The 27,103-nt window shown below is 41.1% G+C and overlaps 1 protein-coding gene and 2 non-coding genes across 3 annotated transcripts; 2 read left to right on the top strand and 1 right to left on the bottom strand.

Moving 5' to 3' along the window:
• The first annotated feature begins 9,008 nt into the window (after positions 1-9,008).
• Positions 9,009-9,080, top strand: TRNAQ-UUG (transfer RNA glutamine (anticodon UUG)). The gene has a single exon. It is a non-coding gene; the product is annotated as a tRNA-Gln (tRNA).
• A 14,736-nt stretch (positions 9,081-23,816) lies between these two features.
• Positions 23,817-24,359, top strand: LOC101146163 (probable ribosome biogenesis protein RLP24). Its single transcript, XM_055390504.2, has one exon. The coding sequence runs from the start codon at positions 23,817-23,819 to the stop codon at positions 24,357-24,359; it is 543 nt and encodes a 180-aa protein (XP_055246479.2).
• A 2,672-nt stretch (positions 24,360-27,031) lies between these two features.
• On the bottom strand, positions 27,032-27,103 carry TRNAI-UAU (transfer RNA isoleucine (anticodon UAU)). Its single transcript has one exon. It is a non-coding gene; the product is annotated as a tRNA-Met (tRNA).

Genomic DNA, 27,103 nt, shown 5'->3' with positions numbered 1-27,103 from the left:
TAAAGTCAGGGGTAGGCAGAAGGAAGCACCCACAGGGCTGGGCAAGTAGTCTGTGACTATGCTACACCAGTGGCCTCCTTCTGTATCATGGCAGGCTTCTCAAAATGAGGACTTCAGGATAAAACAACTGGATATAATCTGAGAAGGACTTACTAAGTGAGATTCTGAAATATTTTACATATAATTCAGATGCCAATTTAACACTATGTATTTAAATGTTACTTAAATAACATTTATTTAAATGAGCAGACTCTGAAGTTATTTGTTAATCTAGCAGTCATAGAGTTTTCTTTGTTGGTCAGACCATGTGGGAGAAAAAGCAAAAGAAAGTCTTTTAGACTCTTACAAGTATTTGTCACCAGTTAAAAAGAGATATGTCAAATAGAGCATTGTTTTTTGTTTTGTTTTGTTTTTTTTGAGACAGAGTCTCACTCGTTGCCCAGGCTGGAGTGCAATAGCGTGATCTGGGTTCATTGCAAGCTCCGCTGGGTTCAAGCAATTCTCCTGCCTCAGCCTCCTGAGTAGCTGTGATTACAGGCACGCCCCACCACGCCCGGCTAATTTTTGTACTTTTAGTAGAGACAGGGTTTCGTCATGTTGGCCAGGCTGGTCTTGAACTCCTGACCTCAGGTGATCTGCCCGCCTCAGCCTCCCAAAGTGCTGGGATTACAGGCGTGAGCCACGGCGCCCGGCCCAAATAGAGCATTGTTACCATCACAATATATAACTAAATAAGTCAATGAATCAAAATTGCACACTGAATAGATATATATCTATGGGATATTCAACAGTGTCTAATATTTGGACATTTTAGAAAATGCTTTTCAAGTTAAGTGATGCTCTGCAATTAACTTACAACAAACTATTTCGTGGCAGTTTTGGATACTGGTACTACTGTGATCTGAATGGTTACCCTCTAAATATGTATGTTGAAAACAAAAACAAAAAACAAATACTTGTGTTGAAGCATAATCCCCAATGTGGTGGTATTAAGAGGTGGGGCCCTTGGGAGGTGAATAGGTCATAAGGATGGCGTCCTCATGAATGGGATTAGTACCCCTATAAAAGAGGGAGCTTGTTCACCCCCTATACCATATGAAGTTGCAGCAAGAAGATGCTATCTATGAAGCAGAGAGTGAGCCTCATTAGACATAGAATATGGTGTCTCCTTGATCTTAGACTTCCTAGCCTTTAGAACTGTAAGAAGTAAAATCCTGTTATTTGTTAGTCACCTAGTTTAGTGTATTTTCTTATAGTGGCCCAAAGAAACTAAGATGCAAAATTCCATATTGAACAGGAGAGAGAAAATCTAACACATCAGATCACATCCTTTGACTGTCTTTGTGAAGGAGAATTGTAATTCCGTAACTTCAAGGGAGAGAGACCATGCCCTTACATCTGTGTGTGTGTGTGTGTGTGTGTGAATGATTTTGTTAATTAGGATTTTATAGGGCCAAGCGCGGTGGCTCCTGCCTGTAATCCCAGCACTTTGGGAGGCCGAGGTGGGCAGATCACCTGAGGTTGGGAGTCTGAGACCAGCCTGACCAACATGGGGAAACCCCTTCTCTACTTAAAATACAAAATTAGCTGGGCGTCGGGGCGCATGCCTGTAATCCCAGCTACTCGGGAGGCTAAGTCAGGAAAATCGCTTGAACCAGGGAGGTGGAGGTTGCGGTGAGCCGAGATGGCGCCATCGCACTCCAGCCTGGGCAACAAGAGAGAAAGTCCGTCTCAAAAAAAAGAAAAAATTTATAGCCAGGCGCGGTGGCTCATGCCTGTATTCCCAGCACTTTGGGAGGCCGAGGCAGGCGGATCACTTGAGGCTAGTAGTTCGAGACCACCCTGCTCAACACAACATGGTAAAACCCCGTCTCTACTAAAAGTTTTTTTTAAATTAGGCAGGCATGGTGGCGCGCGCCTGTAATCCCAGCTACTCGGGAGGCTGAGGCAGGAGAATCGCTTGAACCCGGGAGGTGGAGGTTGCAGTGAGCCGAGATTGAGCCACTGTACTCTAGCCTGGGCGACAGAGTGAGATCCTGTCTCAAAAAAAAAAAAAAAATTATTTGCAAGGCCATGTTCTAAAATTTTATTAGTAGGTATTAAATTATAAGAAGTAGTAGGCCTGAATGGATATTTGACATGAAGAAATATAAAAAGACTGGAAGAGGATTTTATTTCATAACAGGAGAATAAGAGAGCATACCTATCCTTCAACAGGGCTTTATTGTCTACCCTCTAGGTGATCCTTCTCTCAAATGAACATTTTGGCTTATTGTCAGGAATAACGGTATTTTTTTGTTTTTGTTATTTTCATGCTTAACGTAGGTACAGTCCTCAACTTCTTTCATAAAAGCTTTTTTCTAAATTGATTTTTTTCATTACAACTTCATGTTCCCTTATAAGAACTTACTCTTCAGCCTGTCTCAGAACATATTTTACAAGATATGAGCTATAATTGAATAATCATAGCATTTAAGGCTGGAAAACCTTAAGCAGCGTCAGTTCATTTGTGCTGCTATAAGGGAATATCTGAGCGAATAATTTATAAAGGAATTTATTTTTCTCACAGTTCTGGAGGCTGGGAGTACAAGATTCAGGTCCCAGAAGATTCCACGGCTGGTGAAGGCCAGGTCTCTGCTTCCAAATTGGCACCTTGAGTCCTGTGTCTTTGGGGGAAGTTTGTGGGGAGTAACACTATGTCTTCCCATGGCAGAAGGACAAAAAGGGATGAACTCCCTTCCTCTGTCAAGCCCTTTTATAACAGCATTAATTCATTCCTGAAAGCAGAGCCCTCATGACTTAAACATTTTCCAAAAGACTCCACCTCCCAACCTTGTTGCACTGGGGCTTAAGTTTCCAACACATTAATTTTGGGGGACACATTTGTACCATACCAAAGAAGGTCCTGCAAACCTGACATTCTCCCCTAGCCTGTCTTCCTCTGCAATTTTCCATGAGTGTCGGTTGTTATAACCTGGATGTACTGATGGAATGCTTCAGGCGGGAATTTTATTTATTTATTTATTTATTCATTCGTTCACTCATTCATTCATTCATTCATTTATTTGAGACGAAGTCTCGCTGTCACCCAGGCTGGAGTGCAGTGGTGCAATCTCCACTCACTGCAATCTCTGCCTCCCACGTTCAAGCAATTCTCATGCCTCAGCCTCCCAAGTAGCTGGGACTACAGGTGCACACCACTGCACTCAGCTAATTTTTGTATTTTTAGTGGAGACGGGGTTTCACCATGTTGGCCAGGCTGATCTCAAACTCCTGAGCTCAGGTGATCCACCTGCCTCAGCTTCCCAAAGTGATGGGATTACAGGCATGAGCCATTGCACCCGGCCTTTTCAAGCAGAGATTTTATTGGGATGCTTGCATCTGAGGGATATATTCACAATAACAAAACTTATAAGAAAATAGTAAAGCTAGAACTCATTGTGTTAATTATAGTGGAAGATGTGCCTGGACTTAGAACTGACCACAAATTGTTAATCAGAAATTGCTTTAGTAAGTAACAAATCAAAGTAAATGAAACAGCCTGGTTACTAAGGAATAGTTCCATAATTTTGAATGGGATTAAAACTTGTCTCTCTTACTGTTGGTGGAAACCTGTCTTAAACAGCCACACAGGCAATCTAGCATGAACTAATAGTCCTTCCTTGGTTGGTTTTGGGCTACAACTCATTGATAATCATCATGCTTAGTTTGCCTTTGTTCCAATTCCAAGCAGGCCAACCACTTTCCCATGTACATATTGTAACCACCCAAGGGGTTAACCTCGCCTGCTGCCTAGACAGAGCTGATTCATCAAGACAGGGGAATTGCAATAGAGAAAGAGTAATTCACACAGAGCTGGCTGTGCAGGAGACTGGAGTTTTATTACTCAAATCAGTTTCCCTGGGCATTTGGGGAGCAGAGTTTCTAAGGATAACTTGGTGGATGGGGGGAAGCCAGTGAGCCAGGAGTGGTGAATGGTCAGAGATTAAATCATAGGGAGTTGAAGCTCTCTTCTTGTGCTGAGTCAGTTCCTGGGTGGGGGCTACAGGATCAGATGAGCCAGTTAATAGATCTGGGTGGTGCTATCTGACCCAGCTTGAGTGCAGCGTCTGCAAAATATCTCAAGCACTGATCTTAGGAGCAGTTAGGGAGGGTTAGAATCTTGTAGCCTCCAGCTGCCATAATTTTTAATCTTGTAGCTAATGTTAGTCCTACAAAGGCAATCCAGTCCCAAGGCAAGAAGGAGGTCTGCTTTGGGAAAGGGCTGTTACCATCTTTGTTTAAACTATAAACTACAAACTAAGTTTCTCCCTAAATTAGTTCAGCCTACACCCAGGAATGAACAAGGATGGCTTGGAGGTTAGAAGCAAGATGGAGTTGGTTAAATTCCATCTCTTTCACTGTCTCAGTCATAATTTTGCAAAGGTGGCTTCAATATCTGTCATTAAATTGCTGGAATGTTACTTTATTTTGCATTTGACTATTTTTTTTTTTATTTTTATTTGAGATGAAGTCTCGTTCTGTCGCCCAGGCTGGAGTGCAGTGGCACGATCTCTGCTCACCGCAACCTCCATCTCCCAGGTTCAAGCGATTCTCCTGCCTCAGCCTCCCGAGTAGCTGGGATTACAGGCGCGTGCCACTGCACCCGGCTAATTTTTTGTATTTTTAGTAGAGATGGAGTTTCACCATGTTAGCCAGGCTGGTCTTGAACTCCTGACCTCAGTTAATCCGCCCGCCTCGGCCTCCCAAAGTGCTAGGATTACAGACGTGAGCCACTGCGCCTGGCCCGATTATTTAATATCTGAGAAACATAAGAGACTAAGAAAAGCTTTGAAAGAATGTCATCGATTTTATTTATGCTTATATTATGGCCAGGTTATATTTCTTTTTCTTTTTTTTTTTTTTTTTTTTGAGATGGAGTCTCACTCTGTTGCCCTGGAGTGCAATGGTGTGATCTCAGCTCACTGCAACCTCCACCTCCCGGGTTCAAGGGATTCTCCTACTTCAGCCTTCCAAGTAGCTGGGATTACAGGCACGTACCACCATGCCCGCCTAATTTTTTAAAAGTTTTTAGTAGAGACAGGGTTTCTCCATGTTGGCCAGGCTGGTCTCGAACTCCTGACCTCAGGTGATCCACCTGCCTCGGCCTCCCACATTGATGGGGTTACAGGCATGAGTCACCGTGCCTGGCCAACCAGGTTATATTTCTATAGTCTCTCCAAATTCTGGGAACGAACCCCACTTGAGGCCTACAACACTAAATTCCCACATCCCCAAAAGATGTACTCAAATATTGGAACAGTTAGCACAGTCCAAACTATCAAATGTGTTGACCTGAAATCTATTTTCTGTATGGACAAGAAGACTACAGACTGAGAATTTTAAAAGAAGATATTGCCATTCATAAGAATTGTGCTGCAATTCTTTTGCAATTGTGCTGCAAAAGAGACGAGAAAACCTACAGGCTTAACCAAGAAAATGGATCTAATCTTCCATTCAGTGGCCCCCAGATCTTCCTGTTCCTCTCCATGCAATGAACAAACGTAGGAGCTAGAACCTGGTTCCTTGGTTTAGAAAAAAAAAAAAAAAAAAAAAAACAGCCAAAACTGAGGATCTAAGGTCATCTTGACCTTTGTGAGATCACCACAAAGAAACAAATGCCATTTTGTCCACTGTGTGATCACAAACAAGTCAGTGACACTCATTATACCAGTTTCCTTAACAGCAAAATAGGGGTGAAAATCAGCCTCATTTTATCAGGAAGTTGTATGATTGAATAAGACAATGAATGAGATATATGTAGGCCAGGCATGGTGGCTTATGCCCGTAATCCCAGTACTTTGGGAGGCCGAGGTGGGCAGATCACTTGAGGTCAGGAGTTCAGGACCAGCCTGGCCAACATGGTGAAACCTCATCTCTACTAAAATTACAAAAATTAGCTGGGCATGGTGGCACATGCCTGTAATCTCAGCTACTCGGAAGGCTAAGGCAGGAGAATCACTTGAACCCGGGAGGCAGAGGTTGCAGTGAGCCAAGACTGCACCACTGAACTCCAGCCTGGGAAACAGAGCAAGGCTCTGTCTCAAACAAACAAAGAAAAAAGACATATGTAACAGGGAAATAATTATCACCATGCATTAAGAGGAAAAGAATAATATAGAAATTACTGCAAATTATACTTATAAGTGAGGAAAATCACTCAGAGCCAGTAATTTTACCTCTATATGACCACATCAGCCAGCTTAAAGGAAATTAACTTACTTAACCAAAAAAAATTTATTGAGCACTTAATATATGAGAGACAATATATTAGCATTGAGAATACATGCTGAAAATAGCCTGCTAAAATTCCTGTTCTTATGGTACTTTGAGGTGGGATTAAATTCCATAACATGTCATCACCTTGATAAGTGGTTTAGATAAAAATACAGCAGGAAAGGGGATAGGGAACTGGAGATTGCATTTTTAAAGAGGGCATACAAATGAGGTCTCATTGAACTGTCATTGGCATAAACTGGTGAGAGAGTATATTGCTACCTGGGGGAAGCTGTTTGGGGCAGAAGGAACTATGAGCACAAAGTACCAGAGGCAGGCCTCTGCTTAGCATGTTCTGGGAACAGCAGGTTAGGCCATAGTGGTTGGAGCAAAGACAGCCATGGGATGGGTAAGAAGTTTTGAGCTTCATCGTTCACCTTCTTGGCTCTTAGCCCAAAATGATTCCTGCATAGAGCCTCAAAAACCTTCACATTTTCTAAATAGCTGCTGAAAAAATGCACCACAAAATAAAAAAGAGAAAATGGCTCTGCCCCTGCTAAGATCTAGATCTAGGAAAGCAAATGATATTCTTGTACAATGATGCATAAAGGGATAAATTCTAATAAAGGAGTATTGGCCTCAGCTGTACCCCATCACCAAGACCAGTGCATGAAATGCAATACTCAGTGAATGATACCCAACAAATGTCTTATTATTGCTTCATATAATAACAATACATAGCACATAGAGGGTATCTTTGGGGGGATTTTCTTTAATCATCTACTTAAAGTTTTTTACTTTTCCGCATTTTATCCCACTCTTTCAGACTCCCAGGCCAACAATTTTGTAAACACCATTTTTGAAGATACATAGCAAAGGAAACGTGAACGCTGATCTTCACTAAGGCATTACTTATGGTGGCAAAAAATTTGAGACAGGCTTTTTGGGCAACACTGGAGAGTAGTGTGAACCCAAAGTATCTGAAACAGGTCTCAATCAATTTAGAAAGTTTATTTTGCCAAGGTTAAGGACGTGTCCATGACACAGCCTCAGGGGCTCCTGATGACATGTGCCCGAGGTGGTAGGGGCACAGCTTGGTTTTATACAGGGAGACATGAGACTTCAATCAATATGTTAACATGTACATTGGTTCAGTCTGGAAAGGGACAACTCAAAATGTGGGGTAGGGGGAAGGTTCCAGGTCATAGGTAGATAAGAGACAAAAGGTTGCATTCTTTCGAGTCTCTGATTAGCCTTTCCCTTAATACACAATTTACATGTGAGGACAGATAGAGAAATAATTACTTATTCCTTAGTCCACTTAGTGAATCTGCATTTTTACATAAACAATAGGGCAGAAGAAGCAATCAGATATGCATTTGTCTCAGGTGAACAGAGGGATGACTTTCTGTCCTGCCTCTGTGAAGATAAGCTATCAACTTACATTGCCAGGGTGAAATTCAACAGAACTGTTTTAGGGTAAAGATCTTGAGGTCCACAAAGAATTTCCTTGTGGGCAAATTGTGAGGGAGGTATGTAGCTTTACGCTTTTTTTTTTTTTTGTCTTTTTTTTTTTTTTTTTTTTTCCTTTTTCTGGAGAACGGGGTCTTGTTATATTGCCCAGGCAGGTCTCGAACTCCTGGGCTCAAGCTATCTTCCCACCTCTTGCCTCCCTGAGAGCTGGGATTACAGGCGTGAGCCACCACGCCCGGCCTGAGGTATGTAGCTTTAAATAAAATAAAATAAAATAAAATAAAATAAAATAAAATAAAACTTTGTAACTATCTTATTTAGGAGTAAAATGGGAGGCAGCTTTGCTTGTCACAGTTCCCAGCTTGACTTTTCCCTTTATCTTAGTGATTTGGGGTCCTGATATTTATTTTCTTTTCACTGTAGATAGATACAGTTCCTGTTTCTGGAGTTATTCTGGTTATTATTACTGCATAACAAGCTAGCCCCAAACTTGATGGCATAAAACAAACATATTATTATATTCTTGGAATCGGTGGTCGGGAAATAGGACAGAGCACAGCAGGGATTGCTACCTCTGCTCCAAGATGTCTGGAGCATCAGGTGTAAACTCACCAGCTTAGGGTGATTCTTGGGATAACCGCTGAAGGCTGGGATCATTTGGAAGCCTCTTCACTCGCATAGCTGGTAAATGATGCTGGCTGAGGCATGGGACTACCAGCCAGAGCATCTACATGTGTGGCCTGAGCTACCTAACAGTATGGTGGCTTCAGAGTGGTCAGACTTGTCATAGAGTAGCTCAAGATTCTGAAGGTGAGTCTCTCAGGACATCCAACCAGAAACTGTGACTTCGCATTTCAGAATAAAAGTCAAAATCCTAACAAGATCCTACACAGCATTGTAATTGTATGTGAGAGGATGATTCAGTGGGAGAGTACAAACAAGGATGGGAGCACGGATTTTACTATTACAAAAGGCCCCAGAAAACCTAGATGAAAGATCCAAGGTCGTTTTGCAAAAATTGTGCACTCCTATGGTTAATTCTTTATGCAATATTGTCCTGAGCATTGCAAGATTCCCAGTATCTCTGGTTCTGACCTGTGAAAGCCAGTTGTGCCCCAGTCATTGAAACAAGCAAAACACCCAGGTATTTCCAAAATACTCCTGTAGAGGGCAGTACAGTTTTGTTTAAAAACCCATTGTTTCATATTTAGCAGTTAAAAGCTAGTGACTCAGGGATAAATATTTGTCAGAAGAAAACCTGGTCAAACAAGCTTACAGGCGGCCCCATGGTGTAATGGTTAGCACTCTGGACTTTGAATCCAGCGATCCGAGTTCAAATCTCGGTGGGACCTTCTTGGCTGTTTTTTTCTTTTTCCCCCCACTTCTCCCAGTTATCTTGTCTCTTAAAACTAAAGTGATTCCTCGTAACCCAGTCCACCATACATCATAGTATCTGCTTAGCAGTAGTATCTATGTCAGTCCTCAGAAGTGTGAGACCACCTGTGGAAGCAAGCCCATGTGCACAATCAACACTACCAGGAACAACTCCCTAATTCTGTAACCTGTTCCCCGACACAGATGGGACAGAGGCGCCTGTCTGAAATGTCTCCCCATGTCTTGATTCCTAGAAAGGCATGTATGTGTGCATAATAGAGAAATGCCTGTTTTTAAAAGAATGACCACATTACTCTATCACTGGGAAAAAAAAGTATCTAACATGAGAAGTGATAAATATCTGATTTGAGGTTAACAAACTTGTAGTGGTACTGTTGTCCCTCCAGGCTTCACTCTCCATGGAACACTTTCAGTGAGGATGGGATTCAAGCCCACACATGAAAAGTGTACTGGATTAGCAAATGGTCAGGCCACCTCATCCTATCCTGGTTGCAAATTTCTCAAGTTCTTTCTTAGACTTATTTTTGGTAAAGCCTCTGCACTTTGATTAAGTTGACAGGCATGGTAATGTCAAACTGTTGGCAGCAGCTCATCAGCACACAGGCCTTGCTGTCATCTTAGAGACTCTCACACAAGTCCTTTCCCTTTTGCTTGAGATAGATTTTTTGCATTTTAGTGATTGCTACCCTAACTTGCACACATCTCCAGCCTCATCCATCACCATTCCTGCCACACACAGAGCCCAAAATTAGCTTTTAGTCACCGGCCATGGTAAAATTATTTCTATTCTTTAATTTTTCCCTCTCTTCTCATTTTCTACTTGCAAAACATTTTTGTTCTCCCCTCCACCCTCACGTTATGAGAGCTAGTTCTTTTACTCATTCTTCAAATATTAACTTAGACCTTCCACACCTTCTTACTGAGGCCTTTACTGGGCTCCCTTTATAGGAGCTTAGATGCCCCATCTATGTCTCCTTAACACCCTCAATCTCCTTCTCACACCACCTCATAATTTAATTCTCATTTAATAAGCTCTCCCTCTTACTCTAGACAGCAAGTTCTCCTAGGGGAGAGACCAGTACTGTGGTCTTTTTCACCTTTCATTTTTCAGTTTCATTTTGCCTGGCTCATGTTCGTTCAAAAATACTTGCTGAGTGCATAAACTTTTATCTAATGTGATTTGATTATCCTGGAATCCAGGGTAGCCTGTCTCCATTTGGTTGCACATCTTTCTGCTCTGCTTCTTCACAAGTTTCTTTTCACTCTTTTTCCTTCACTGATCCCAAGTCTACATTCACTCTAAGAACAAGTCTTCACCCAAGACTGGAGCAGAAGTCTCCCTGGGGATGAATTTCAATTATGACAGTATCTTAATGAGGGCTTTCAGTTAATAGCTAAAATAGGGATGGGAGGTATGTGATTAGATCACTATATTTTCACATTTTTGGAAGAGAATTCACCTTGGAAGAAAGGTTCCTTTCACTACATTCTTGGCTAGTGGTCCAGAAGTCCATATATGCCTAGTTTGGGTACTTATCGGTTGTAGGGAGCCCACGGCCTGACACCAGCCTAGCCTCTGGAAGGTAGTAACTAAACATTCTGGATTAAATTGAAGATTTTTAATTGCTATCTATAAGCAAAGATTTAAGCTAATAAATCCTGTGTCCTTTCTGAGAATACAGGGAGGAGACGGTAACCTCTGAACCCAGCACTTACTCTCACCATGGTCGATAGAGTTTCAACTTGCTGCTCTCATCACAGTTGGCCTGAGAGTGAGAGTCTGAGAAGGCTATAGGAGATAGCCCAGGAAAAGCACAGATGTATTCTTTATGCTAACCCAGAAGTCGCTGCTCAAGACACAGGCACCGTTCTACACGTGGTGCACTTTTTTTTTTTTAACCTATCACGTACCCCACATGGTCAAGAACATTAGGGCGGGGTGCAGTGGCTCACATCTGTAATCCCAACATTTTGGGAGGCCAAGGCCAGTGGATCACTTGAGGTCAGGAGTTCGAGACCAGTCTGGCCAACATGATGAAACCCTGTCTCTACTAAAAATACAAAAATTAGCTGGGTGTGGTAACTGTAATTCCAGCTACTTGGGAGGCTGGGGCACAAGAATCGCTTGAATCCAGGAGATGGAGGTTGCAGTGCAGTGAGCTGAGATCGTGCCACTGCACTCCAGCCTGGGTGACAGAGGGAGATTGTCTCAAAAAAAAAAAAAAAAAAAAAAAAGGAACTATTTTCCTCTTTGGCACTGGAAAATGTGATTGAACTGGTATATTCATGTCTGGCTGGTTATGTCCAGGGACAAGAAATCTATGGGGCTTTCTCCACTCAGGTTTGAAATCATCCTCTTTGTAAGGACTTTTTTTTTTTTTTTTTTTTTTTTTTTAAGGAACTTTTCTCGTCTCCACCACGGCTTGAAAATTTGTAATCTCCCTTGGAGGATTTTTACCCTCTCTCCTGAGAGTTTCCTGCCACCTCTGTGCAAACAGGACTGTCCTTGACCATCCTCGACCTAAAGGAAATCATGTATACAGTGGTCCATTTCCAAGACAAAGTGCCTTAAATCGTCTTAGGTAAGCAAATTACAGAAGAAACAGGATACACTAGGCCCCTGCTTGGATAGCGATGCCTGCTTATCGGCTCGCCTCTCTTTCCCCGCCTCTTAGTCGCCCTCACCCGAACCAAAGTTCAGTCTAAGATGAAAGTTTACTAGCCTGCAACACTGCTCGTTTTGTCTGTTCTTATCAGCCTGCCCAGCTACTTAGGTCATAAGTCAAATACTTGAAGAGCCCCCGAGCTAACTAGGATTGCAATGCATTGTGGGCTGCAACAAAATGCAGCAAGACAACCCTAAAGAAACACCTAAAGCCTCTAACCAACAATCAATAGGCGACATCCGGGAAGGTTGTGACCCCATAGTACTCACCCTGTGAGGAACCCGGGGAGGGACCTGCGCACCACGGGATAAATCGGTTGTTCAAAGTGTGCTGGGTGTGCCTGCTCATCAGACAACCGATCTTGCAAGATCGTCGTTAAACTCTCACTTTTGCTGTTCTCCGGGTCTCTGAGTCCATTCTTTGGGTTTGGACGGTGAATTTGTTTCTCATAGACCTAGTCTAGGATTGAGGAACACTCCCAACCCAGCTTTCCAGAAAACACTGAATTTAAAGATTTTGCCTAATGACAGCCAGTTGCAAAAATTCCGTTGCAAAGAAATCCAGTAGGAATCCTGATAAGAAGAAGACTGTATTTGCAGGGAGAGTTACTGGGTTGTGGTTTTCTTGTTTGTTTGGCGTTGGGAACTGTTGTCGTCCACAAGAGGGCGCATGCGGTCCTCGAAGACCACTTCCAGAGTGTCCGTGTGTCCGTTTAAAAATCTGAAACCCCGGAAACCAACCCCAACCTGCAAACTGTTACATTCAATTTGCACTAAGCACGCTGTCCATGAACAGGCGTCGAATCTAGGTTAAACTACTTGGAGCAGAGCTGCATTCCTCTCTACCACTAAGGAAATTGCTGAAGCGCTCGCTTCTAAATGTGTACTGAATATCGTGGCGCTCCTACTCAGCTAAAAGCCACCAGGAGGCGTTTATAAAGATGCTAGGGTAGGGCCGACTGAGAACATCCCCAGAGACCCATCACAGCAATCAGCTGTGGTGTAGGGGGTGGATTTTCACAGTATGGGCTCCTGTGTATGTGCGAAAAAGCGGGTATGAGAAGCAGGGATGAGGAATCTTTTTTGTGTCCGTTTGGGAGTCTCCCCTGCGCATATTTCCCGTTGGTGAGCCGGCAGTAGGAAGCCCGTGGGGCCGCGCGCTATCCCGGGAAACTCCCGAGGGGCTTTCCTTTCACCCTTCCCTTCGCCCCCTCAGTTGAGCTCCCAGGAATGCTGGGATTTTCCTCCAGTCTTGTCTTGCAAGTTCACTTATTTCAGTTTTCCGTAAACACCAACGTCTCCTCTGCAACTTGGGAAAATCTTTCCACGCACGTCCTCAAACGCGCCATACACCACCCCTAATAAACGACGTTTTTTTGTGAAAGCAATAGGATCTGATCACAAAGCAGAATGAAAGATCTCAGGTCTCTCACAGGCTCCTCACCTGTAAAATAAAGACAACAGTTCGCATCTCACCAGGTTACTGTGAGCGTTCGATGAGGTAACAATACAGAACACTAGTCACAAAACCTGGCACACGATAAGGGCTCGGTTTTGTTCGACGACTTCACTTTTTTTCCAGTGAAGAAACAGAAGCCCGAGGGGGCACCAAGTTTCTGAACCCCCTGGAAGGAAAGGTCTGGGGTGCGAAGGGTGGGGTGTGCTGACATTGGAAAACCACATCAGACTTTAGAAAAGAAGAACTAGGTCATGAAAGAATTCAGGGAAAGTCGCTAACAGCTTGGCCCCATGGTGTGATGGTCAGCACTCTGGACTCTGAATCCAGCGATCCGAGCTCAAATCTCGGTGGGACCTAGTCCGACATTTTAAGTTTCAGTCGTATGACTTCTTCGAAGTTTCAGTCGTATGACTTCTCTGTGATATACAGGCAATTATGCAATTTCTACACACCTTTCTCATTCCATCCTGGAGCTTTTATTCACAAACACACGAGTTAAATGGGGTGTGGGAAGATTTATCCCTTTTGTTAAATGATATATTTTCTTTTTTTTTTGTAAGGCATCATAAACGATATATTTTCAACACAATTTTATTTTTTATATATTTATAAGTACTTATCAAATATTATATACTTAATTTTTATTGATTGCATAATACCACCATTAAATTTAAAAACAACTAAAGCCAGAGGAAAAACACTTAAAATACAGATAATTACTGGTAGTGACTAAAAATTATATATCAATTTTAAATCTGTTTCAGAATGCTATGATGGAGTGATCAGTCAGTCATAGCCTTTAAGCATAAACGTGTAATATAGTGGGCTTAAAATTCTATGGAAGATATGGAATAGAAATATCTTTTAAAGATAGAAAAAGAATTTACGCACGTTTTCAACTGTTAAATATAATTATGATAAGTATATTTTTAAAGAATTCTAGTACATGCCAGGTTGTTAGCTTTTAGGTTCCAATACACAAATTTCACTGAGTCATTAGACACTTCTAATTTGTATTTCATCAGATGCTGGCAATTACATTCTTTAGAATGATTTAAATTTGTAAAGAAACATTTTAGAACACCACTGGAAAACAATGTGTGAAAGCACAAAAATATTTTTACAATTCTTAAAGATTCCAAGGGATTAAAATAGCTTAAAGACAGTGTTTTGATGAAAATAATACTGTAATAGGACAAAGCAACTCCCTTGTCATCTCATGCTCAGACTCTTTCGTTTCTATTTTTCAAGTGCATGTTTTTCTGTAAATTTCCTATTTGTGTACATTTGATTTAAGATGGTTTGTATTTTTATTATGATTTTGAAGGCATTCATAGAAGCATATTTTTATTAAGCCATTCTTGCTCAAATATGTCTTGTGTAACAGTTTCCAAGTCAATATTTTTTTCTTCTGAGTTCTCTTATTAATTTCCTCTGCATGTGTTGTTGTTTTATGTTTTGTATTTAAATCAGTAATCTATCTGAAACTTAATTTCTTACACACTTGAGAGGTCTACCTTTGTTTTCCTTCATAGGTAAAGTTAGCTGTGCCGTCACAATTTATTTTAAAATCACCTTTGGGCCGGGCGCGGTGACTCGAGCCTATAATCTCAGCATTTTGGGAGGCCGAGGCGGGCGGATCACGAGGTCAGTACATCGAGACCATCCTGGCTAACACGGTGAAACACCGTCTTTACTAAAAATAAAAAAAAATTAGCCGGGTGCGGTGGCACGCACCTGTAATCCCAGCTACTCGGGAGGCTGAGGCAGGAGAATCGCTTGAACCCGGGAGGCGAAGGCTGCAGTGAGCCAAGATCTTGCCAATGCACTGCAGCCTGGGATCTTTTGATTAGTTTTTAAAATTCATTTTATATCCCGAAAGCATTCTTCCTCTACGGTATTCAACATTTTCAGGCACGTGGGAATAAAGAGATAAAGAGATAGAGGTTGAAGACTCAAATATTCCATTTTGTAGTTTCCAGCTTCTGGTAAAGAACTAAGAACCCATTAGGCTGTTGATGAGCTTACATATGAACCAGTAGTCTGGAGTGCAGAAACCCCAGGAGTCGGATTCCAATGCTTTGGCCCAGTGGTTGGCTACCTTACTCATAATGAAGATGTTGGTGCCATTAAGCACAGTAGAGTTTCCTTGGGAACCCTGCAGGCTTTGAAGAGATCCAGAAAACAACAATAGGTCACAAACAGACCTTGGTGACTTTGGCATTCATTTGAGATATTTGGAATATGTCCCAAAGTTGGGCCAAGCTAAAAGATAAAAATTTTCTTAAAAGAAAAACAGATATTTGGAAATATGATAAAGCTCAAGTTTGTATAACAAAGGTTAATTTTGAAAAGAATGGTTAATTTGAAAACAAGGGTTAATCTCTCAATGGCACCTTTTGATTTTCATGATCCACACCTCAAGGGCAGTCTGGCCTTCCTATTTTTCTCTTTCCTTATCCCACTATTCCCTTTTCCTTCTCTATTTCTTCCGTTAGCTCTGTTTTGTTTTCTTTATTTCCTTTCCTGCCCATGCACAAAGTAAACCAATGATAAAATATTGTCACTGTGCTCTTTTTAAGATATATTGAGGACTACATTTAAGGTTTGAAACTGTCAGAAGCACTAGAATCACAGCAAGCTTGTTTATAACTTGTAGCTAAATACCTAAAGATTAAATGGCAGTTTCAAATCCTAAAGTTGCATGGATGTGTTTATACTATGCATGAATCTAAGAATTTGTGTCGGTAAATTTCATTCTAAGCAGTGATACATCTGAAAGGATGACAATAAGTACAATTAATCAATTAATGACACCCATTGCTTTCACTACAGTGTTTTTTAAAAAAATTTTCAGCCAGAGCCAAAACTGAACGCTACTAATTTTATAATTATGCACAGTTATCAGACAAGTTTGTTTGTTTGAGACAGTCTCGCTCTGTCACCAGGCTGGAGTGCAGTGGCTCGATCTCGGCTCACTGCAACCTCCGCCTCCCGGGTTCAAGCGATTCTCCTGCCACAGACTCCCGAGTAGCTGGGACTACAGATGCGTGCCACCACGCCCAGCTAATTTTTGTATTTTTAGTAGAAATGGGGTTTCACCATATTGGCCAGGATAGTCTCGATCTCTTGACCTCGTGATCGGCCCGCCTCGGCCGCCCAAAGCGCTGAGACTACAGGCGTGAGCCACCGCGCCCGGCCCAAGTTTTATAAATCTTGATGCCATTTGAAAACCTATATGATTGTGAAGCCAGGAGCAGTGGCTCATGCCCTAACACTTTGGGAGGTTGAGGCAGGTGTATCACCTCAGCTCAGGAATTCCAGACCAGCCTGGGCTACATGGCAAAACCCTGTCTCTGACAAAATACAAAAATTAGCCAGGCGTGGTGGCAGGCACCTGTAATCCCATCTACTCAGGAGGCTGAGACAGGAGGATAGCTTGAGCCCGAGAGGCCGAGGTTGCAGTGAGCCAAGATCGCACCACTGCGCTCCAGCCTGGGCAACAGAGTGAGAATCTGTCAAAAAAAAAAAAAAAAAAAAAAAGGAAACCCATATGAATCTGATTGATAAAACAATCTCACAGAAACCATTTGACAAGATAATTCCTCTAACTTTACAATGAATGGCAAGAAAATGCAGCAGAAAAAATTATCACCGACAGCCGGACGCGGTGGCTCACGCCTGTAATCCCAGCACTTTAGGAGGCTAAAGGGGGACGGATCACGAGATCAGGAGATCGAGACCATCCTGGCTAACACGGTGAAACCCTCGTCTCTACTAAAAATACAAAAAATTAGCCTGGCGTGGTGGCGGAAGTCTGTAGTCCCAGCTACTCCGGAGGCTAAGGCAGGAGAATGGGGTGAACCCGGGAGGCGGAACTTGCAGTGAGCCGAGCTCGCTCCACTGCACCCCAGCCTGGGTGACAGAGCGAGACTCCGTCTCAAAAAAAAAAAAAAAAAAAAAAATTATCACCGAGCTCAATCAAAGTAACTTTACTTGAGACTGCTGTTTCAACAGGATTAGTAATTTGCTAATCAGTTTGCTAGTTCCTAAATTCCTTTTGCTTATAAGCATTCAAATGAAATTGACACCACCATAACTGGTTTTCAAAAGCATTTAGGTCTTTTGAGGTTGCATCATGGTTTACATTTAATTATAAGCTGATTTATTTCCTAAAGAGAGAGTTTTTTCTGATTTTATATTACCTCTGCTTTCTCATTAAAAACTAAAAGTAAAACCTGGATGCTGGGGAACGTAGTTCATTTGTAAGAAGGCTCACTGCCTCATGAACTCAGATGGTTAGCAGCAAAAACGAAACAAAACAAAACAAAAACGGTCCCTGCAGAATTCAGACTTTCTGCGTGAAGTTTGCCCCAAATAGAAACACACACTTGAGAAAGTCTTTGATTTTAGCCTCATCAGAACCGCACAGGTGAGAACGTGCTTCCGTCATTGAGTTTCTCCGCCAAACAAACCCAGAACCAGGGTGGCTAAGAATTATTCATGACTTGCAAGCACGGAGGCAGGAGAGAGAGTGAATTTCTCCTCCTGGAATTCCAAACTGTAAAACCCTGGAGGTGGCAAGGGAATGATCCTAACAAATGGGAAGATTTCAGACTTTTATGGGGAGACCTCATTATATTTCTCGTCTAAAACTAACAAGACACGAAAAATCTTTTCCAACACCAAAGGTGAAAATCATCCCAGCTGGTGTGACCTGGGGAAGTAAAGGTCAGTTTCCCAAATGCAGCGCATGTGAGAACGCATGACCTGCAATGTGACAATGACAGCTTTTCAGAGAGATGTCTACTTGCGCTACCAGGGCCTTGCACCTCCCAGCCCCTGGCCAGACTTTCCCTTGAGCAAAGCAGCGATGAGGACAGCAGAACGTAGTCTTTCTGAGAAGTGGGAAGGAGTCAGGATTACTGAGAGGACAAGCTCTCCTTTGTGAAGCCTTGGGAATGAAATGGCTGGTGAATGCAAAACAGGTTCCTTGTAAGTCTTTGCTTACTATGGGTGAGGCCTCAAAATGTTCCATTCATTTCCACAAACTTTTGATAACTCCTCCAGGTGCTGGTCACTGAAGCAGAAGATGAGGCCTCTGCAAATAACGACTAAATGTATACAACTAAATATAGAATCGCACGTGCGGATCTCTTTCTCCAGAGGCCACTGGCCAAAAATGATGTGAACGAGAACCTTTTTCCATTATGAATTCAATCCTTACCATGCAAACAGGTTCCCATCTTTCAGTGACTCCACAAGCTCTTCTATTTTAATCATGGTTAAACATGCACCCTTTAAAAGCAAGCAGGGTTGGGATTAGTGAAGAAGGAAGAATGGAGAGAAGAAATTTGGGAACAACCAGTGCAGACAGCCTTGGGACAAAATGTAAAACTGAGCCATCCTGGGTTCTGGTGAAGATCATAACTGGGTGAAAGTCTTACCCCCAGCAAAGTGTTGATGAACTCTTATCCTGATCTAGGCACTGTGTTAAGCAATGGGGACTCTAAAGGGAACAAGATCTCAAGACTGGTCCCTGCACTGGGATAGCTTGCTGGAGGGTAAGAGGGAGATATTAAAAAGAAACTAAAACGTGTGGTGTTATGATGAGGGCAGTTTGGGTGCTGAGAAATTATAGATGGAGGCAGCTAAGCTGAGATAATGGAAGCCAGAGAAGCCTCATTAAAGTCAAGTTGAGATCGGAGGAATGAGTACTGAACTAAAGCAAATAAAGTGAGGGCAGAGGAGAGGGCTAAAGAGTGTCGTGGGAGGTGGAGTTTGGGCAGAAAAAAAAAATTCACCATAGCTCATGCTTGGAAGTCAAGTGTGAGAACTGATGGTGGAGATGCAGCAGGTTAAGGGAGCATCATCAAAGTATAAAGTGTTCCCTGGAGCCTTCTCCACTTATTTACTAGTCTGCACACAACATTCTATTTTAAGCAAGACTCCTCCCTTTTCTCCATTTTACTTAAATGTCTATCATTGATATGGACTCATGGAATCTTTTCTCCCCAGTGATTTATAACTCATTATTGTCCTTAATTATATTGATGTTCAACTTTACCCATATTTAGGGAGAGCCCCTTTTTGGGAACATAGCCTCTTGCCTTGCCGGAGTAAAGCCATCTTGAAGTAAAACAATCATAATGACTAATATTTGACTCCTGCATACCAAGGCATTCTGCAGCAAGGTCAAAAACAATGTGTGTAGCATGAATAACCCCTCATAAAGATGCTTATCTAACTTCCCCAGTGGCCATGGGTTTTGCAAGACAGTCTGAGGTGTAATCAGCTGTTCATATTTTACCCTAAAAGCTTGCTATAGAAAGGATACTTTCTGCAGGGTGAGTGCAGGGATCCACCCTCTCGGGCTGCAGCCCAAGATGTGGTTTCTGTTTGTAAGTCTTTATTAAATGTTTCTTTCTGAGAAACTGGATTTGTCAAACTTTGTTTGGCCTCTCATCGCCCTGGGACTTTGGAGGTCGCTTTGCCTGTACCTGCTCATAGTGGAAAACCATTCGAGTGGCCTCTGGATCCTTGTAGCTTGCTACTATCATTTTTTTTTTTTTTTTTTTTTTAAATGAGACGGAGTCTCACTCTGTCGCCAGGCTGGAGTGCAGTGGTGCCATGTTGGCTCACTACAATCTCCGGCTCCCGGTTCAAGGGATTCTCCTGCCTCAGCCTCCCGATTAGCTGGGATTACAGGCGCATGCCACCACACCCAGCTAATTTTTTTTGTATTTTTAGTTGAGATGGGTTTTTACCACATTGACCAGGATGGTCACGATCTCCTGACCTTGCGATCTGCCTGCCTTGGCCCCCCAAAGTGCCACAGTCATTCTTTTGAACATGTTCTTATTTTCTGCATAACAAGTTGTTCCAGACTTAATTTGCATCTACCCTGCCCCAGCCCAAAATTCAGCCATTTCTCAGTAATTTCCTGATTTCTTTCAGTGGGGAAGAGTATTAGAGAGGAATATCCGGGGGCATAGTGTACTAACTGCTTCTATGATATCTGCTTCTTGGTCCTTTTAATGGAAACACCTAGGAAATACATGTGCATGTATACACATATAATCATATATACTTACACATGTGCATCTGCATATATACACATGTATTCATGCCCATACAAATACATATACATATTTTAGAAATCATGAGCTCGGCTTGGTGAGGTGGCTTATGCCTTTAATCTCAGCACTTTGGGAAGCCAAGGCAGATGGATCACCTGAGCTCAGGAGCTCGAAACCAGCCTGGGCAACAAGGTGAAACCTCGCCTCTACTAAAATACAAAAAATTAGGTGAGCATGGTGGCATGTGCCTGTAATTCCAGCTACTCGGGAGGCTGAGGCAGGAGAATCGCTTGAACCTGGGAGGCGGGGGTTGCAGTGAGCCGAGATCACGCCACTGCACTCCAGCCTGGGGGACAGAGACCCTGTCTCCAAAAAAAAAAAAAAAAAAAAGATAATAAAATAATAAAAAATAATAAAAAATAAAAAAATCATGAGCTCACACCCATACCTCCCATTTCAATCCATTCATTTCTTCAGGATTCTTTCTTATATTCTCCCATTCTATATTTGTATGTGTCCCTTTTTCCACATTGAGACCCCTAATTCCAACAAGATTAGCATATTTACTCACCTGCTGTATCATATAATACACGTACAATAGTTTTGGAATTGCTTTGCCCATCTACTAACAAAAACTATCCATTAAAAGAGGTTCAGTAGGTGATTGTAACAACTAACCAAATAAATAAATAGAGTTAAAGATTTGTTTGCATTTCTCCATACACACACCCCTGTCTCCTTACCATCCTCACTCTCTTGGCCAAAGAGTGAAGGCGTACTGTCAAATGCCCTGTCCACAAATTATGTTCTTTTCCTTTCCATGTAGTCGTACTATGGAATAAAATTGAGTTCATTTGCTTTAACTTGCGTTCAACTTTAGTTTTCTCCATTACCCATCCTTAACAGTTTTTGAAAATGTAGGTTGGCCGGGCGCGGTGGCTCATGCCTGTAATTGCAGCACTTTTGGAGGCTGAGGTGGGTGGATCACCTGAGGTAAGGAGTTCAAGACCAGCCTGGCCAATATGGTGACACCTCATCTGTATTAAAAATACAAAAACTAGCCAGGTAAGGTGGCACTTGCCTGTAATCCCAGCTGCTCGGGAGGCTGAGGCAAGAGAATCATTTGAACCTGAGAGGCGGAGGTGGCAGTGAGCCCATATCGCTCCACTGCACTCCAGTGTGGGTGATGCAGTCAGACTCTGTCTCAAAAAAAAGGTAAAACATTCACACGCTTTCAAAAGTTAAAGGTCTAACAAAAGGTAAACTCAAAGAAGTGGCCTCCCGTATCCCTTGCACTCCATTTCCCCCAAGTCTCTTACCACCAACGCCATTTTAGGTAACTGTTAACGGTGGAGGGTGTGCAGGTTCTGGCGTCTTAAACGAAGAATTGGACAAAACTCACAAACAAAGCAATGAAGGAATTAAGGGTTTTATTGAAAATGAAAGTACACTCCACAGTGTGGGAGTGGACCTGAACCTAGGGGCTCAAAGGCCCCTTTACAGAATTTTCAGGAGTTTAACCCCTAGAGAATTCTATTTGTTACTTCGGAAGCCCTATGTAAACAGACAGGATGAGATAAAGTTACAAAGTCATTTACAGCATATGCCCTATGGAGAGGATATTTCCTTTTATAGCTGAAGTATGAATTGGCCTTATGTTCCCTGCCTCCAGACCTCATTTTCCTGTCTCATTTCCTCCCTGAGAGATGTGATCCCCATAAATCTTTATGGGAGGCAGAGGGACTGATGGTCTTTTTTCTGTAACTGCTTCATGCTACCTTGGGGCGTAGTCCCTACCTATTGTGGATCATGGAACTCTCTCCCTGTTCTGTCTAGTGAAGGCAAGGTAGCTTCTTGATGGCCAGGGGTGGTGTCTTCACATGGAGGTGGCTGGAACCTTTGTTACATGATCATCTGAAGCTTGATGGTTTCTAAGCAAGAGGAAATGAATTTGGTTAAAAGATTTAATGGGAACTTCGGGGGTGGATACCTATGCTCTCAGAAATGTTTGTTATAGAGATTTGCAGGAGAAAAAAACAAAACCTGGTTTGTTCTAGAATCTATGTGTTTCCTTAAAGTCTTAGCAGAAGTGACTCCCTTTTGGATTGGTTTGGTTTGTTGGGGCCTAGTGCATGAGCCTAGTCCAAAACAATGGCCTTCCAGAATTTTGTTTAAAAAATTTCCCCTTTTTGGTCAGGTTCTCAGTTAGGTGAGAGTGTAACCAAAACTTAGGGCTTTAGTGCCACTCTCAGTTACCATCATTTTGGGCTTCTGGTCTCAGCACATCATTCATAGGTTAAGGGGTCCTCATGGTTGCACATTTCCTTCAGCTCTTGTTATTCCAGTTGAAGAGAGACCATTTGACATTCTGGAGATGGCTACATGCAAGCATTTAAAACCTTCGAGGGAATGCAGTGCACCAGGGAGACTATTATTATGACTATTGGGAGGATGATACCAAGAGTTTGGAGTGTGCTCCTTACCCAAGGTCCCCATAAACCAAACCTCTTAAAATCAAATAGATCAAAGGATCAGCTACATAAAGAATTTACTCACTTGACTTAGCAATTTCTTTGTCAACCCTCTACCACTGAATTTCTGTAATCTTCATTTGACGTATTTTTCCATAGGCCACAAGTGCCAGCAGCTGCACAGATACTTCTCTGTTTAGCCAATTCTATCATAACTTTCACAAGATAATTTACAGTCTATTGTGTAACTATAGCCTTTACAGTAGAATTTGCTATAGAAACTATTGTGAGGGATATATTTCTAATCATTGCTTCTTTTTCTTTAAACCATGGAAAAAGGACCTAACAAATGATGCCTTTTTAGAAGAGTGAAGGCCTTCCGGCAATGTTCTCTTTAACCCATGATGTGGGTTAAGAGGAGTGAACCAATGTTTTGTTTTTGATTATGAGGCAAAGCATGTACCTTTAAAGTTTCTTACCTACATTGGGCCTTCATCTTTTATCTATCAAAGTATAAGTTTACCCATTTAAAAAGCTGGTTACAAACTCCTTCGCAAGTAAGAGTATACACCATAAGTGCACATAACAGACACCTTTTCCACTTCTATTTTTTTGTAGAGGCATAAGCAAGAAAAAATATTCGAAAATAAGTTTCACAACAGTAGAAGTCTTAATCTGTGAACTTGAGAAAAGCTGTTCATAGTAAGGATGCCATTCTCTTCTTGGGAGAAATTTATTTGGTTAATTTTACCTTAAGGGTTCCAGTGGGTACACAGCTCCAAGAGCTTGGAGGGACCCTTCTCAGTTGTGAGATTATGAACTCAAAGTTCAAGGTCCCAAAGTTTTGTTGTAGCGTGAATGGCAAGAACAGTCTTTCTCTGATGCTTCTAGAAGATTCAAATCATAAAAAGCTTTCTTTGCCTGTTGAAAATATACTGTAGTAATCTACTGTTATAACATCAGCCCTCTTGCATCGGAAACCTTTTATACAACCAGAAAACATGCACTGAAAATAACAAATGAGCTCTCAAGCTTGGTGTTTGCTTGGTGGGGACCCACGTGGGTTCAACACGTGTATCGAGAAGTGTTATTTCTGTTCAGGGCCCCTCTACCCTGGTCACGGCATGATGTTCGTCCACAACAATTGCAAGTTGTTCAGATTTTGTAAATCTAAATGTCATAAAAACTTTAAAAAGAAGTGCAGTCCTCGCAAAGCTAGGTGGATCAAAGCATTCCAGAATGCAGCTGGTAAAGAGCTTACAGTGGATAATTCATTTGAATTTGAAAAACGTAGAAATGAACCTATCAAATACCAGCGAGAGCTATGGAATAAAACTATTGATGCAATGAAGCAAATTGAAGAAATCAAACAGAAATGCCAAGCTAAATTTATAATGAACAGACTGAATAAAAATAAAGAGCTACAGAAAGTTCAGGGTATCAAAGAAGTCAAGCAAAACATCCATCTTATTCAAGCCCCTCTTGCAGGCAAAGAGAAGCAGTTGGAAGAGAAAATGGTACAGCAGTTACAAGAGCATGTAGGCATGGAAAACACGTCTTAAAAATCTCTGTAACCATTTCTTTTATGTACATTTGAAAATGTCCTTTACAGACTTGGAACTGCTAAATTATTAGTTTGTTTTTTACATAAGGTCACTTAAATGAAAAGTGATTAAAACATATCTTTCCTACATTGACATCTGCAAAACATCAGACATTACGAATGTTAGATTGCATCTCAGTGTTAAATCTTCACTGATAGATGTACGTATGTAAATCATGAAAATTCTACTTCTAACTATAGAAGTGAATTGTGGATGTAAAATGGTTATGCTATTTGGATAATGGCACTAGACAGCATTTGTATAACAACTAATGGCAAAAATTCATGGCTAGTGATGTATACAATAAAATATTCTTTGCAATAAAATATTCCCTTTATTAATGTTATAGAAGGGGGGATACAACAAGGAACTAACAATTTGTATAACAGTGTCAAATGTTATTTTGATTTTAGTATTTCCTGTTTTGGTTTATTTGTATCTTAGAAGAGCATAATGACATTGTTTGATGAAGCCTAATTATTCTGGACTGTTTTGACCTGGTTTAACCCTTCTGATAGGTAGTTGTGGATGTTGGGGATGAGAACTGAATAATCTTTGCCTGGAGTGACACTACACTCTAGAATTTCCATTTTGGAGAATACTCAGTTCTAACTTGTGACTGCTGGTAGAACAAACTTTATTTTTCTAGCCTAGCAATGTTCTAAAAGCAGAGGAATCCCAGTGCCTTTTAAAAGTTATTATATGGTTTTCTTTTAAAAAGCTGCTGTTTTTGGAAAGTAGAATTTATGAGTATAACATCTGTTCATTATTTGCACATAAAATGAAACCATTTAAAAAGAAAAAAATAAACAGAAAAAGAAAATAACAAATGAATAAAATTCCTTTATAAAATGTTTAAATGGGCGACCATGTGACCAAACATATCTGAAGCTTTGTTTTCCCAGGAATATGGCATCAAGCATTGGTTATAAACTATTTTAAACAATTTCAGTATTAGCTGGTTTAACATGAAATTATTTTCTTGATATTTAATTAAGTTTTTGTTTTACTTGGGTTAGTAGCTTTATACAAGAAAATTTGGTTGTTTCTGCAGTTTACAATAACTTAACATAACTATAATTAATAGCTTATACTATTTTAGAAATCCCATACAATTTTGAAATATATATTAGTATTATTCACAAAAATATAGCCTAAAGAAGATTGAGCATCATTTTGGCAATCCCATGTACCTAAACGTGTCAAATAATCCTGTTTACCTCTCTTTTCTGGACACTTCAGGGGCCCGCTGAAGTATTCAAAAAGCCAGGTGCCAGGGAAGAGATTTTTGAAACCGATGTTTGATTTTGGGAATTCCAGATTGCTATAAGTTATTTATTTTGCCAAAACGATGACTCAGAAATTTTAAAGAAGCAAAAACCTTTTAAAACCCTTTTGTATTTAGTCAACATGTTCACACAGAGAACCTCTCCCGTTAAAAAAAAAAAAAGTAAAACATTCACATGCTTTCAAAAGTTAAAGGTATAACAAAAGGTAAACTCAGAGAAGTGGCGTCCCATATCCCTTACACTCCATTTCCCCCAAGTCTCTTACCACCATTTTAGGTAACCAGATTCACTGTTTTCTGGTTTATCTTCACTATGTTTTCTTTTCAGAAAGAAAAACAAGTATGTGTATGTTTTCTTAATTCCCCTTCCTTCTTGAAAAAAGGCAGCCTACTATAATATTCATCTGCACTTTCTTTACTTAACACTATCTCCTAGAAATTATATCTTTTTTGTAGCCCCATAGCGCTTCCTCTTTGAGTCCATGTTGCAGTTTATTCAACCAATCTCTTATGCCTGGACATTTAAAGTTAGTTAAAATGCTTCTAGAAGGTAAGCAGACAAAATAAAGATTATTGGTCTTCTGAGTTTGCCCATGGAATTCTGATTCACAAAATGCTTTAAATGTACCCCTATGTTTTCTACCATTTACATTTTTTAAAAAAATCTGTCCAAGTAGAATCAACCATTTTACACTTAACTTCATTGTTGCTTCTCTTTCTCATAACATTCCATGGGTCTAGTTTCTGTAAGTATGGAAGGAGGAGGGTATAAATGATGTCTTTTGGCCATTGTAACAGATAGCTTTAGAGAAGAATTCACAGTACACGAAATGAATTTAATAAATCATGCATAGAAATGAACAAAAGAGCAAAAGAAGCAGGAGGCTCCCATAGAAGCAAAAAGACAATGACGATTTACAATAACCAATGGTCTCAGGCAAAAGTCAGTAACAGTGTTTTGCCTTCGAGTGCAAGAAAATATAAAATTATATTCAACGTCAGTGTATTTTCTATTCACTGGAAGATAGGTAATTTATTGGAAGTAAACATGAGAATTGTCACCTCCTCTTCCCAAGTAAGATATGCCTTTCCAAATAAGATATGAGTAAGAAAGGAATTACGCAAACATTTGGAGAAAGGAGAAGGAAAATGCCGAAGACTTATCTAAAAGTGAGATACAGCCTCTGAAAGGACTTTTAAGAGAGAGAGAGCGAGAGAGAGAGAGAGAGAGATAATATATATAATATATATTTAGAGGCCATCTTCTCCCCATAACTGTGGAAGGTAATTCCTCAAGAAGGAAAACGGAAAAAAAAAAAACAAAAAAAAAAAACCCGTTCTTTAGCAGAGGATGGTTTCGATCCATCGACCTCTGGGTTATGGGCCCAGCACGCTTCCGCTGCGCCACTCTGCT

This window comes from Gorilla gorilla, chromosome 5 (genome assembly GCF_029281585.2).
Source record: "Gorilla gorilla gorilla isolate KB3781 chromosome 5, NHGRI_mGorGor1-v2.1_pri, whole genome shotgun sequence".
NCBI classification, from domain to species: domain Eukaryota; kingdom Metazoa; phylum Chordata; class Mammalia; order Primates; family Hominidae; genus Gorilla; species Gorilla gorilla.
Note: the sequence above shows the minus strand (reverse complement) of the source record. Positions and strands in the feature narration are given on the sequence as shown.